This window comes from Rhea pennata, chromosome 7 (genome assembly GCF_028389875.1).
Source record: "Rhea pennata isolate bPtePen1 chromosome 7, bPtePen1.pri, whole genome shotgun sequence".
In the NCBI taxonomy this organism is placed as follows: Eukaryota; Metazoa; Chordata; class Aves; order Rheiformes; family Rheidae; genus Rhea; species Rhea pennata.
The window spans coordinates 20183307-20197496 of record NC_084669.1 but is presented as its reverse complement, the minus strand read 5'-3'; the positions used below and the strand labels follow the sequence as shown (position 1 = coordinate 20197496).

General features: G+C 39.8%; 1 protein-coding gene across 2 annotated transcripts in view; it reads right to left on the bottom strand.

Moving 5' to 3' along the window:
- TMEM273 (transmembrane protein 273) overlaps positions 1-12490 on the bottom strand; it is a 28707-nt gene extending 16217 nt beyond the window's left edge. For both annotated transcript variants that reach the window (XM_062580249.1, XM_062580251.1), the window contains exons 1-4: positions 12437-12490; positions 7007-7057; positions 6378-6488; positions 4440-4464 (exon numbers count right to left, since the gene is read on the bottom strand). In XM_062580249.1, the coding sequence (XP_062436233.1) occupies positions 4440-4464; positions 6378-6488; positions 7007-7057; positions 12437-12485 (236 nt within the window). In that variant the 5' untranslated portion in view covers positions 12486-12490. The remainder of the gene's footprint in view (positions 1-4439; positions 4465-6377; positions 6489-7006; positions 7058-12436) is intronic.
- Between the last annotated feature and the right edge of the window lie 1700 nt (positions 12491-14190).

Sequence of the window (14190 nt, the reverse complement as noted above, 5' to 3'; positions counted from 1 at the left end):
GACTTGTGCATTGCATTTAAAACCTGATCTCATGCTGAGTGATTTGCATGGGTGGCTGTGGAACTCATGAGCATTTTTGGTATATGTTGTTGCTCAGGATGTTTTCAGGCAACAGATTCCTTTTTGCTCTTGCAGCAGGTTTAAAATATGTACCTTTTCCTTTTTAGTAAACTTCTATGTCCCTGTCTCTCAGTCCTTCTCCTTGTCTCCATATGCCTCTTTCTTTGTCTCCTTCTGTCAGAATAAATCTGGCTGCCATGCACTGTAGTTAACTCAAAATATTGCTAACATTAAATGTGCCCAGACATTTTTATTAATACATTAAACTTGCATGAAATTTAGGCATTATAATTTACCAAGCTTACACCAAGATGGCATTTGAGACTGACACGAGCTATTAATTAAAAAGGACATTAAATAATTGTCAGTTGACATCTAAATTACTGTTTTGTTAGCTGACAGCAGCCTGCCTCAAACCTCTTACTCAAGTATTAGTAAATACCCCATTGAATTTAAGGGCATCCCATTATAAGTTGATTGTTTGAATCATAATGTTATATACCTGAGTAAATAAAGTGGTAGATGCGGTTAATTATTTCACAGTGAGCTGCCAATGTTATTTGGGTCTAGAAACAACTTCCTTTTAAAATATTTTTGGAAATTGCTCAGGTGGAGACTGATCAGAATGCTTCCTGATTTAAGTGTAAACATGATTTTACCATAGCCTGGTTAGGTTCAATATCAGCTTATCAGGATTCTAACATAAATGAAAATTGTCTTCATGGAGGTCTTCCACTGAGATGAGTCTGTGTGACTCCACTGACTGCGATGGCTCTGTGCTGGGTCACACGCACTCAGCATATGTCCCAGTGAGGAAGAGAAATTATTAAGAAGCTTAAGGCACTTGTGGGAATTACAGAGTGGAATTTAAAGCAAAATTTGGCTGAACATGAATTCAGTGAGTGCTTTATCAGTTGGATTAAGCTTCTCTTCTGAATGCTAATAATATCACTTGTTGAGCTGAAAATTGTCTGCAGATGATATGCCAGTTGACTCCAGTCCTAAAGGGGTGATATCTTGATTATTAGATATTGCTGAAGGATTCAGGTATTCATTTGCCTGTATGATTAGCTGATGTAAGTCTAAGACCAAGTAATTTCAGATGGTAGACTTTGGTTCATCAAAGGGTTTTCCAGGACCATCTATTTGCCTAAAAATACTGTGAATTAGAATCTCCAGGGAACTGAAGCAAGTAGTTAAAATCAGTTTAGACCTAATTAGCACTTGTCTCTCCAGTGACCTCAATAAATGGGAAACTATTCCTTTGGCCTATGGGGAAAAATAAATGAGATGAAAACGAACACACAGCTTGGATGTTCTTGAGAAGACTCTTCAGTACTTGTAATACTGCAACATTTGTAATGCTTGATACTATTAATATCTCAATGCTGTTTTCAGGGAGTCCGTGGTTTTGGTCTGGGGATTTTTTCTTTGCTTGTTTTTCTAAGAATAGCTACTTCCCTTGTCCCCTTTGAGAGATGTACAAACATCCTCAACAAGTTAGACTAAGACAGTTGGCATCCAAAACATAGCACAGACAACCATATCTTTGTGTCAAGTTTGGTCCTACAAAGAGGAGATGCCAACATTCTTGAAAGTCTCATGGAAAGCTATCACATACTCCAGATACTACCCGTAGTATAAATGTCCAGTTCCTGCCTTTAAGATATTCCAATCAGCTTTGGGCTGGTATAATGGCAACACTAATTTTGCCGTATGGAAAGGTCCAGCTCAGAGGAAGGCTAGCAGAAAAGATGGAATACTACATCGGATCCTGCATGCTTTAACTCCCCTTAATTTGCTGTGAGTAGATTGCTGGGTTGCAGAACAGACGAATGATGGTGCAAAACCAACAAAACTAGTGCTGCATCAGTTATCGGATATATGGAATAGTATTACTTTGTTTATGAAACAGTACACCGTGTGTACTTCCATGCTAGAATTGATGCTATCTCAAGGATATCTGCACCTCACAGCCAGCATTATCATTAATCTTCCCAATTAAGGCCTCTTTGTAAGTTCTTAGATCCTAATTAACATGTTTACATCATCTGTGGTGTAGCTTTATCAGAGTTAAACCACTCCATCATTTTAGCAGATAAACAAGAAATGGCTGTGTATTTTTTTGATTATTTAAGATTAGATCACATATTCTCTTTTTTTTTTCACTACAAATCAACCTGCTATAGATTAAGATATAGCTACATTTTAAAATTCATTTTCTATGAGCCTGGTAATATTTCTACTGTTAGTGTCAGTTTTCCTCAAAATCAGTAGAAGGCTATATTGTTTTCTCAGATTAGCATCTGTACTACAAAATCCCTAAATGATTCACTGAGGAGTAATACATAGATGTCTTGAGGTAAACAAGAACAAGATTTGTCAGTGAACTACTCACTGTTACAGTAGAATTGAAAAGTACAACTGATTAAAGAAGAGATGTTGGATTTCTAATTGTCTTCCACTTAACAGAAAAAAAAATCAGCATACATAGTTTTGCCCCCAAAATATTGTGGGATTGCGATCTCTCACATTGATCTGTGGTGGTGGTTCTAAGTGAAAGACATTTTCTGTGTGTTATGTCATGTTTCCAGCCTTCAAATCAGAATTTTGACATGAAACTAAGGATTTCTCTCTACCTTATAGCAAATGCTTGTAGATCACACAGAATCATCAAAAAGGTCAGTGTAAGGACATCACTAAAGATGTCCTTAGTGATGCTAATTTTGTTACCATGACAAAGTCAGTTACTTCCTCCAGAAAGAAAAGATAATATGATAGATGCTCAAAATGTCTGTGAAGGAAAATATCACACATAATAAACAGCATATGGAGTAGAAAAGCAAAGTCCAATCTGCGACAGTTTTATAGATCATAGCAGTAAGCCTGGATGAAATATAGTAAATCTACTTTCTTCTATCTCTCTTCTTGTCTTTTTCCCTCTATTCCCTTTATGACCTTTTCCCTCTGGACTTTAATCTCCGAGTTTTCTGTTTTGGCTTTGATCTTTTTTTGTTGCTGTTGTTCCTGTGTCTACATTCTCCTTAATATATCAGAAATAGCTTACTAGGCATTGTATAAATATGTCTTTTCTTTCTCCTGGCCACGTGGAAGTCCTAATTTATTTTAGGCTGATACACGGAAAATGTGAGTGTTTTGTAAGAGAACAGCCTGAACACAGCATGTTACTAAAAAGAGAACATTTTGTGAGAGGTAGCTGTGTTAGGTTGTGGAACAGTCTCCCTGGGAAAATGACAGATGCTCCATGGCTGGGGAGCTTCTCTGTTAGGCAAAACACTGAAGTACTTACTGTAAAAAGAGCTCTTGTTTTGATCTTCAGCTGAGTGTTTACATATGTTGTTTAGCCTCTAGGAAGAATGACCCTGATGGGGACAAGCCCATTAGTGCTTTTATCCACCTCCTCCACAGAGGCCAAGAACCTTTTTTAGGGTCGTTGAGTACAGCTGTTGCCTTCAGTTCATGAGAATGCTGATTAATTCATGCATTTTTTACTCATTTATAAAATGTCTTACAGGGAAGAAAAAGTATCTATACATGATCGAAAGGACAACTTGCAGACCCCTTTGTACCTCTACCCTACTGCCTGCTCCTCAGAGGAGACGAGGAGCAGCAGTTGTCTAGGCAGTCTAGCACTGCCTCTTGTACCTGTGGAGGAGGCTCTCACCATGCCTGGGTAGAAGGGAGGAAGGTAAAGGGCAAAAATGCATCCCCTCCACCAGGAATGACTACTGCATGGTCTTGCTCTGCAAGGTCGGTTGAAGGTAGTTCCCAGAACTGAGCTGTAGTCACAATGTTTGGGAAAATTTTGATGAAGCCGTTCGACCTGAATTACACATTTTTGTTGAAATCTAAAGTCTCAATATAGTCAAATTATATAGTCAATATACGATATAGTCAAAACTTTGTTTTGGAGAAAATTTGGAAAGTTCTAGCAATGTCAATTCAATGTTGCTAGACAACAAACATCCAACTTCAGCACCTTTGAAACAAGGCCTTTGGCTTACAGCCCTCAAAAACACTTTTTTGTGAGCTTGCTATTATAATATGTAGCACAAACTAAAACGTCAAAATCAAAAGTGTTCAAGGGATTTTTTTTAATAAATAACCTCCATCCATTTTTTAATAAATAACCTTTCCCAATTCTGAAATGTCAAAATCCTCTGTTATATGGAATTCCCTTTCTCCATGCAAGTCTAGTCAATACACTAGGTATCATGGTTCTCCAGAGGCTTGCATGTATGTTGTATACTGTGGAAATCACAGTTGTGGGTAAGCATTATGCATAGAGAGCACAATTAAACACTGCAGATTTTATGTTCCACTACACCTCAGAAAACACCGGGAGCAGGGAGTCTTACCTTCTGTCCATTTTGCCATCTGACTCTAAAGAGAGAATAGGAAAATGTGGTTAGTTAAGACACTAGGAACAGACTGGTGATAAGCCTGTTCAAAAGTTGTGAGGGTGAAACCAGGAGAACCTAGTTACAGTAGATAAAGTGGGTAAAGATCCAGCCATCCTTTATGAGACCAAACTCTTCGACATTAGTGGTGCCATGCAACCTTCCTAAAGTTCTTCTTAATTCTTCCAGCTGGAATATCTAATACCAATTTTTTTCAAGACTATAACTTTGTTGATATTTTGGCTATTTTGAGTTTGAGTGTGGTACATCCCCAGAGCGTCAGGAAAACATGAGGACAGATGCTTAATGAGAATTAGGAGGAAGCAGTCTCCCATTATCACTGTGGTGCAGTGCCAATACAGGAAGCATGAGCCACTTGTCCTATGGAAAGCGGCATTACATTGTCATTGGTATCCTCATGGAGTACTTGGGGAGTTCAAGTTGCAAAATTATCCTTTAAAAGACCTGTATTCCAGGTGACCAGGTGAGCTCAGGCAGTCTAGTTCACACCAAGCTTAGTGATAGACCTCTCTGCTCCCCTTTTTGCTGAGCAGAAGTCTGTGACTGCTGTTGAAGCTGTGTGTCATGGTGCATTGCTAACTTAGTATTGTTAGACAGTTCTGACTTGCTGTGAAATTGCCTGTCGTTTGTCACATGAAGATTAATGTGGATCTAGTCACAGAAGCAAATGTGTCTGAATACAGTGAATGGCCACAGTTCCTAGTCCTATGTCTGCATGATTCCCTCCCTGCATTTTCCTTGTTTAACTTCTGTCGCATTTTTTGTGGTCAAAGCTGGCTACATTTATGAGAATTCCTTTGTTTTCTAAAGGCAGACTGCACAGAATTGGCACTTTGCATGCAACTGGAGCTGGAAAGCAGCTTTTTCAAATTCACCATGGAAATGCCATACAGAGAGGGATACTTTCGGTCCCCTAACTCTCTCCTCTCTTATAGTCCCTTTTCTTGCTATTGTATTTGGCATGCTCTTATTTTAGTTCTTGACTGCAGTTGAGTGTTACTGTGTTACCTCATTTCACAGAGAACAGTTGTATTTCAGCAGTAGAAGAAACCATCACAGTATTTGCCTTACTATGTTTTGTAAAAGTGCATTGGGGTCCTGCCAAAAAGGAGAAGTTCTGTGCAGAGGGCATAGGACCGTGGAATAAGGCTGCCTCTGGAGAGGTCCCTGGGACAAATTCTGCCTCTCACTAGCTCCTGTATACTTGAAATGGAGGGTGTTTTTCAGTTTCACTGTAAGATTTGAGGTTTGAATCTAGAACTGTCAATTGTAAACTCGTTGTCCAGAGCCAAAAGGAGGTGATGCTCCCACCAGTTATGATGTTAGATCAAAGAACTTTCGTCTGTTTTAAACAAAAATAAACATGCTTTCCCCTCACAACCTGAGAACCTAATCACAATTAATGAGTTACTGTGTACTCTGATGGAAACTTCATTAAGTACCATATCTTGAAGTTAGACAGTCACATTAGAAGGGAAAGACCAAAATCAGTGAAAGAAATAGTAATTTTGCTATGAAATGTGAGCAAACTCCTTACCCATCCTGCTAGTAGAACAGGATCTTTAACTTATGTTGAATAAATAGAATTTTGTTTTAAATATATATATATATATATATTCAAAAGGATACCCAGGCAGTAAGCTGAAGTGAATTTGATTTTTCTTGTAAGGCTGAAGAGCTGAGCTGATTGTATTAATATTTGAATCTGCAGTTCCACGGACTACAGCACCTCAGGTGCTTTTAAAACAGTTCTTAATACGAAAACTGGAGCTGCTGCACATACAAATTTCCTAGCAGTGAAGCTCAAATCTGCTCTATCAGAACAGAAGGAGGTTTAGCTCTCTGGGCTAGAAGTCAGGAGAATGTTTTTCTTACCTCCGAAGACATTGTCAAGCATTTGTTTTTTGATCATACAGATTATTACTGCTACAAAAGCAATTGCTAGAAGGGCTCCCAGAGTAACTCCTATGATAACATATGTGAAATCTGAAAAAAAATGAAAACAAACTAGTGAATATACACCATTAAATATTAAATACAGCTTTTTGTCTTCCAGGAGTGATAATACTAAGGTTCCAAAGTTCAGATGTATCCTCCCTTCTTTTTTTTTAAAACGGCTCTGCCTGACTAGTCTACCCTTAAGTCTTTGCTAGGAGAAAGCAGAAGAATTTTTAAGTGTAGCTTATAAACCATATTATGTTTCTGCATGACTGCATGCAACCCAGGATCCACTTTCAGCTGTCAGACTGAAGGGTGCCTCTGTTCAAGATCTATGGGGTTCCAGCCTCTGCCATCCCTATGCCCATAACATTTACTCAAAAGTCATTTAAAGGCCCTACTTACAGGGCCAGACTCTGCTGTGCTAGGCAAAGTACAAACACACAATGGGCAAAAGATATTCTACACATAAAAGTACATGCTAAGTCCATTCATTTTTTTGTTACATTTTCTTTGCACCTAATGTTTCTTCCTGTATAGAAGTGAATATCTCACCATGAACTCACCTATTTCCTCCTCTGAATTTCCAGAAGCATAGACCTTTGCTCTCCAAAAATCTGAAATGGAAATGTTGCAGCTTGTTAGCATATCACGTAGAATGCCCTGTTTTCACCTGATCTAAAACTAAGTGTGCTGTATCAAGCTATTCCAAGGTGAATCGCTGATCCTGGTAAAACTTGAAAAAGAGTTGTGGCTCTCTAGACTAGTGAACGTTGTCAGTATAGTTAATGAGGAAATCCTAGGAATGTGAAAGAGTGCACTGCATGCCATTTTGGGGGCAAATTTGGGGGCAATTGTTAAAACATGGTTTTATGTTGTGATAGCAGTGTTTTTCATTCTAGAATTTCCTTACTGCAAGCCAGTGAGCTGCACGGAAGAGATCTGAAGCTGAAAAGCTGCTATAAACCAAGAAAAAAATTATAGATGCAGTAAAGCTTATAAAATATGCTGAGAGGATATGGCACACCCTAGCACCCTTCTCCGAACATGAACCCTAATCCTGTCTGTATGGTAGTTGCAGTCTTCAAAAAGTAGTTTATAGCTGGCAGAGTCTTTTCCTCTTGCAGGCAAGAAGAAGTTATGGGCTGGAAGAGACCTTTTCGGAGATGCCCATGCCAATGGGCACTCCATGCGACACTGCTGGAATTCGTCCCTCCTCGCTGGTGCACGTGTTGCCCTGGTGCGCACCAAGTCCCACGCTGCGTTTTTGCTGTATCTTGGCTGGAGCTGGGTGATCTCTGGTGTTGCTGTGCTGGCTCTGCACAGCTCTCGTCCCTGAGGAATGTGCTGCAGAGAACATGATCTTTCCATGTGCTTTTTAGGCTCTAGTGGAGAATTGTGAAGGAGTATTACCTGTTTAAAGCTCAGGCAAGATTTTAAGGCCTAAAAGCATCAGTTTTTCCCAATAGTGAGCTCTCAGACATCGTAAGTCAAGTTTTGCCCCACTTAGCTCCCCTCTTCTCTCTCTCCTCCACTTCTTATTGAGAAATAATTCTGTCATCTTAAAGGCTTTGAGGGGCTATGTTTTCACTTATTTAACCATTAATGTGAATGCTAAAAACATGATTGTTTTTAAACCTAAAGTGTAACTGTTTCAATCCTAAAAGTTACAAAATAGCCCCTCTTTTTGGTACCCTATAGAAATCCATCCTGAGTCTGATTTTCAGATTGCTGAAAATCTCTTAAATTGAGTGTGGGCTCTGAGCCTTCTGCTATCATATCGAAAAAATCTAACATACTGGGCAGCTCAGAACAGATTTCTTTTTATTTCCTGGCCTTAGACAATTTCTAACCCCAAGTTTACACACATTATGAGCCAAGCTCCAAAAATCTGGAGACTGGTTTAAAAAAACCATGAGTTTTAAACCAAATGTACTTTGGGAGCTATAATTCAGAGATAGAAGTCTTTCTTTCCCAAACTTTCTTCATAATCAAAATGCCCAGAAATTTTCTACATCTATTTCTATATTTCTACGTTCTATTTTCTACAATCAGCAATGTATTCCATCACATGGCACTCAGTTGGGAATCTGGGGCAGGAGGGAGGGGAATCAGTCATAGATAAGATCTCAAGAGCTGCTTACTCTGCATGATCAAAATCAAAGTTACAATAAAAGGAAACAAAAAAATCTAAGACTACACAATGGGTGTGGAAGCATAGCTCCTTATTTTCCAGATTAAAAAATGGTTTCTTAGCTATCACCTGTGAATTTATTTCATTATAAATTTTTTAAAAATAGCCTTTCTTCCGTCCCCTTAATTATTCTTTGTGCTCATATGAAGAATGTTTTAAATTCAAACATAATAAAAGTGATATTGTATTACTTTTATTATCCTAATGATCATAATACACAGACCTTAATGTACGCTTTCTAATGGAATTAAACCAGTGACAGATTATGTGTTTTATGGTAGAAATAATATTTTACATATAATATTTTATATAGGTCAGTTTAATATATTGGGATTTAATTATTAGTTTCTTTTTAAAAAAGAATAGAGGAAAATCTCTGAAAGCCCACAGGGGTAGAGAGAATGTTTTCAATTCATAGATTCAATATGGTTTTAATTAAGGTTTAATACCATTTACTGGATGCTGCTTAAATACCAGTTGCTTTTGAGGACTGAGTGTTGAATAGCTAGCTTCTGTTTGTTTTGGTTTCTCCTTAGAAAGAAGTGGATGAACATTGTCAAATACAGGACACGCGTGTCACTGTTTAATCTAGACCACATCTTCCGTTTAGATCTCTTGGGGAGATATACAAACATCACAGCACGGAGACGTTAGAAATGATGGCTAATATTCTGTAGCACTCCTACCCCCGTTCCAGCTTTCTGGCTGGCTCTTTTCTCTGTATACTGGGTTTAGGCTAAATCCTACCTCCTAAATAAACTATCTGAATTTGGAGAATATTTGCTTCTGGACCAAAGGATTTTGCAGATGAATTCGATATTGGTATTTGAGTGATTTTTGGATCATTTTTGAACAGTCTTTAGGCAACTGATGGTGCTTTCTCACCTCTCCCATACGCCTGACTTGTGCATAACACATGGTATACACAGTAGTACAGATGGATAGCGTTATCCTTACTATGTGTATTGCAGATTAACAAGGAGCCTTGGTATGGGTCTGAACCAGGATACCTGGTGAGTACGGGGCCAAGGATGGTGGCAGCACCCCGGCATGCCTGGCTACATATATTACAGGGCTTTGGGCACTCCACCTGTGGGATAAGTTTTTCTGCAAAATTGTTAGGGCCCAAAGGCACTAACAGGACTTGGTTGCCCTGGCCCTATCCTGCCCAGCCCCAGGCCTCATCTCAGCCCAGCCTGAGGCTGTCAGTCCTTGCCCCAGGTGGGGAGACTCCAGGTGAGGCCAGTCAGGGCTGTTAAGGGCTATCAAGGCCAGGGTGTGCCTACACCTGGCCTGGGAAATGTTTTGTACATGTGTTGTTGGCAGAGATGAGCTGTCAGGTCTCACATGAGAGAAAGAGAACAGGGAAAGAGTAAATACAGATTTTCCATGCCAGCACGCCTGAAGAATCAAGAGCTTTGTCAGGTATATTGGATCCAGGTGTGCAGCTGATGAAGTGTTTGATCTTCTTGGCCCACTGCAACCCTCTGCCAGTGTGGTTACCTCCCCCCAGGTAGGAGCAGCTGATTGGGTTATCAGTTCATTGGCTGAGACTAGACTGAGAGCACTTGGTCCATAGGTTCTGCGACTCCTCGGGTAGCCCTAGTCCTCCTCAGGCTCACCGTGTACAGAGAAGGATTGTGCTGAAAATAGCTTCTGGGCTAACTACCCTGCACCAGGAACTGCTGTACTGAGGAGTGTCCTGCTCTGCTTGTGCCTTGTGCTGTGTAAGTGTGTTAACATAGGGTTCTGTCCCTGGGTCAAGACAACGAGAAATGCGGTGTGGAGAATGGTTAGGGCATAGGCTAAGCTCTGCAGGGAGCAGGAGTAACTTATTCTCCCCATCTTGTTAAATAGTGTTGTGAATGATTCCTAGCCCTGGCCTGCACAGATAAACAGCGACATACATGCCTTGTGTTTCTTAGCGCTCAGCGCTTACCTTAGTCCCTTTTCTTCTTCTGCCTTCTACTTCTATCTGGTACGTATATACATAGAAAATACGTGTATGTATGCATAAAAATATATTTCCCCTTCTTCATTTTCTCAGATTCCTCCCTCTGCCTTCTCATTATGGCAGACAGTGGCAAGTCTTGTGGCATTGCAGTAGTTCTGTGCCATTTGTCTTGGGGGCAGTGAAGGGATAGATATGGAAAGAAGCAAGTATCTAGGAAGCCCAGAGGCAAGGTGGAAACAGGAGATGGCTGATAGTGAGTATCTGAGCAACTCTAGAGTCATATATAGAGTGCCAGTGATAATAAAGAGGTTAGAAAAAATGATTCTGTTGGAAGCCATTCCTGAAAGCCATCATTAGAAAAGGAAAAGTATTTTGGTTGGTATTTAGTGCAGCAAAATCTCCAGCTACTCATAAGTTTTTGTAAAATAGGCATCCAGGTGAATGGAGTCCTTTCTTAGTCATCAAATTAAAGGCAAAATCCTTCTCTGTAGTGATACACGAGGACAGGAGTCACTCCCACATGCAGATAGGAATTTGTTGAGCTCTATTGATTGCCTGGGTTTCCTTCATCAAAAGTGCACAGAATTAGCATCACTTGCACCTTTTGATGCAACACTCGGCTATGTTAGTGCAGTCTGCTTGTTTCCTTTGCAAATGCTTTTTCTGTAGAATGTGTCTTGCTGCTCTTGAGTCTAAATCTATCTGTTTTCTCTGGAAAAATACTATTGCATTAATGGGATTTGTGCTATTCATTCTCTATGGAATAACAAGAACCAGCACTTAGGGTTCAATTGTTGCTGACTTTCTCTTCACATCTGTAATAACTGAAGCTGGTTACCCATGCCCCTGCGCTGAGTAGGGAACAGTCTCCACCAACAGAAAGAGAGAGAGAAAAAAATTCCCATATATACTCTGAGAGGAAAGACCTTGTGAGGTCCCTGCTGTCTTTGAGAAGGACAAAGAGGATAGAGCACTGCTAATAGAGCTACAGAGAGATCAGCTTTCAGAAGCCAAGACAGGAGCAAATCTGCAGTAGATGCAAGCTGGAACAGCTGGTCTGCTTGTCTCAGGTGGGACAAATTGTCCTTGTGCAATTTCTCCAAAATAGAAGAGGATTTTCTACAAATTTTTGCACCCAGTAGGGTGGTGTGGGAGTTGTCCATTTGGATAAAAATTAGGTTCTTGCCACTAGAGGGTGCCCGCCCCCATCACCTAACCTCTCAGAGACCGCAGTAATGGGTATATACTCCTGTGTTTTATCTGCGTCTGTTTTCTCCTTCAGTTCTCATATTAATATAACTCCTACTGGCCCTTGCTATCTGTGTGCCCCACTCATTCCTTGCATGAATTGGAAGTGAGTAACTGAAGTAAGATGCAAGCTGTGCAGATGAGAAAGCCCTGCTTTGGGCTGACAAGAAGCATTAGAAGCAGCCTGAGTCAAGAGCATCTACATGAGTCACAGAGACCAAAAGCGACTTGCAGACAGCATGCACGCAAACCAACATTCTCCTTATACTGTAGTAAAGTAGTATTTCCTACACAGTGCCAAAGAGGGTGCTCAGCAGCCTTTGCCATCTCACCAGTAAAGATGTAGATATTTAACTTTATGGTATCTTTTGGACTGCACAGAGCTGATCTTTTAGCACTAAAGCTAAGAAATACTGGCTAAAAAGCTCAGCAAAATACTCCACTGTCTCAACAAATGTTCCTTCTCCAAGGAACAGTGTTCAAAATAAATTTTAAAACAACATACATGCGATCTGACTGAGAAATAATCTCACCAGTCTCAGGAGATCAAAAAAGTGAGTCTTCTAAGCAGATAGAAAAGCAAAAAAATAGATCACTTACGTAAGAGAAGTGTTGTTAGGACTGATATCCAGCTTGCTAGTAAGATCATTCTGAGTTTTTGGCAATAGAGTGATTTCAGTGATATTTCCTGGATTTAGCTCTTTTGTAGTGTCTTAAAAAAAGTCACGTGGCTGTATTAGGAAACAACAGCCATATTCTGATTAGTTGCAAGCAGAAGTTGCCTTTTTTGGGTTTAACTTAAGTTCAATGTAGAAATAAACTCCTTGCTCGAAAGTGTTCTGTGGAGATGGACAGCTAACAGTCGGCTATTTAGCTTGTTTTCTTAGTATATATAACTTCAAATGCCAATGTTTGTTTTTACAAAGTTGAAAAAGTTCTACTGTAGTGAATTGGTCTCTGCTGAAATTTCCTGCATCCAGAGAGATGCAAGTGGCATTTCTGAATTAAAAGGAGTACTTGGCTGAACACTCCCTTAGCATATCTAGTCCTTTCAGAAGGACATTGGAAGAAACTCACCATGGACTGCAAAACCATTGCAAGCCAGTCCCTGGAAAAGAAAGCCATATTTTTCCAACTTATACCTTAGATTTTTTTAAGCAGGACCTTACTGGCAAAAGATTCTTCTAATAAGAGTCAGGCTTATTGTTTGGCCCACTGTGAAAACCAGATTTTTCTGTTCTTCAGGAAGACTCAACTTTCAAACAGGTTCACCTGTTTCAAAATTAAATGACAGCAAAACATAGAACTAAATATTAATGCTTCCCCCTAGGTGAAACCCTCCTTCCCAAATCATTTCAGGTCCATCCGTCAGAGATTGTAAACTTGAACGTGAGCCCCATTCATGCAGGGGAGGCTTCTGGAGGAGCAGGGGCTGGAGGTCCCTGTTTCGCTTTTACTTGTTGACTCTTGATGTACCTTCTCCTTTAAATTAAAGAGCCCTTTGCTGCTCAGCATCTTCATCTCATGTAGATGCTTATATATTCCAGTCAAAATAATCTCACACACATCCTGAATGAGAAATTTTATGAGAAAACTCTTTAGTACTTCTTCTCCTGTTGGCAAGGCCATGTATGAGCAATCTGGTCTCCAAAGAACTTTGCTGCTTTGCTGGATGAGACATGTCAAGTTGATTAAAATATAGCTGTAAAGTCATCCTTCCAGAAGCACATTTTAAAGGGGACCATTTCAGACCTTAAGGGTTGTTGATGACTGCATATGTATGGCCATCTTGAGTGAAAAATGGCTGCTGATGAGCAAGCTGTGTGCAAAAATTTAGTTGTTCTGACAAGCTGTGAGTGAAAGCATCCTTTTTTTTTTTTTGAGGAATAAGTAGGGTGTTATACTGCAAGTAAGGCTTTTGGAGCACTAAAATACAAATAAATACAAATAAAGACCCATCAGCTCTCCAAGGCAACCTTAATTCCAGGGTCATTTAGCTATATGGAGCACAGGTAGAACTGATGGAATGTGATAGATATAACAAAGAATTTGTTAATGTTTTGACCCATTATATATCGTATGTGTAATTTGTTGCTGCTCTTTCACTGTGCCAATGTCAGAATTGAACATGCCAAAAAAAAAGGGGGGGAGGGGGAGAAAAGAAACCTCTTGGCCAGCTGGAGAGAAAAGATGTTAGGCTTCTTGCAAGAAACACTAGTGCTTTCATATCTCTTGTGATTCGTAGGCAAATGAACCCATGCTCTAAGTTTTCTGAGAACCTCCATTGGAAGGAGCAACGGAGTGTCGACTCTTGTTTTTTCTTTTTCTAACTCTGTGCTCTCAGGGGGTTCTCG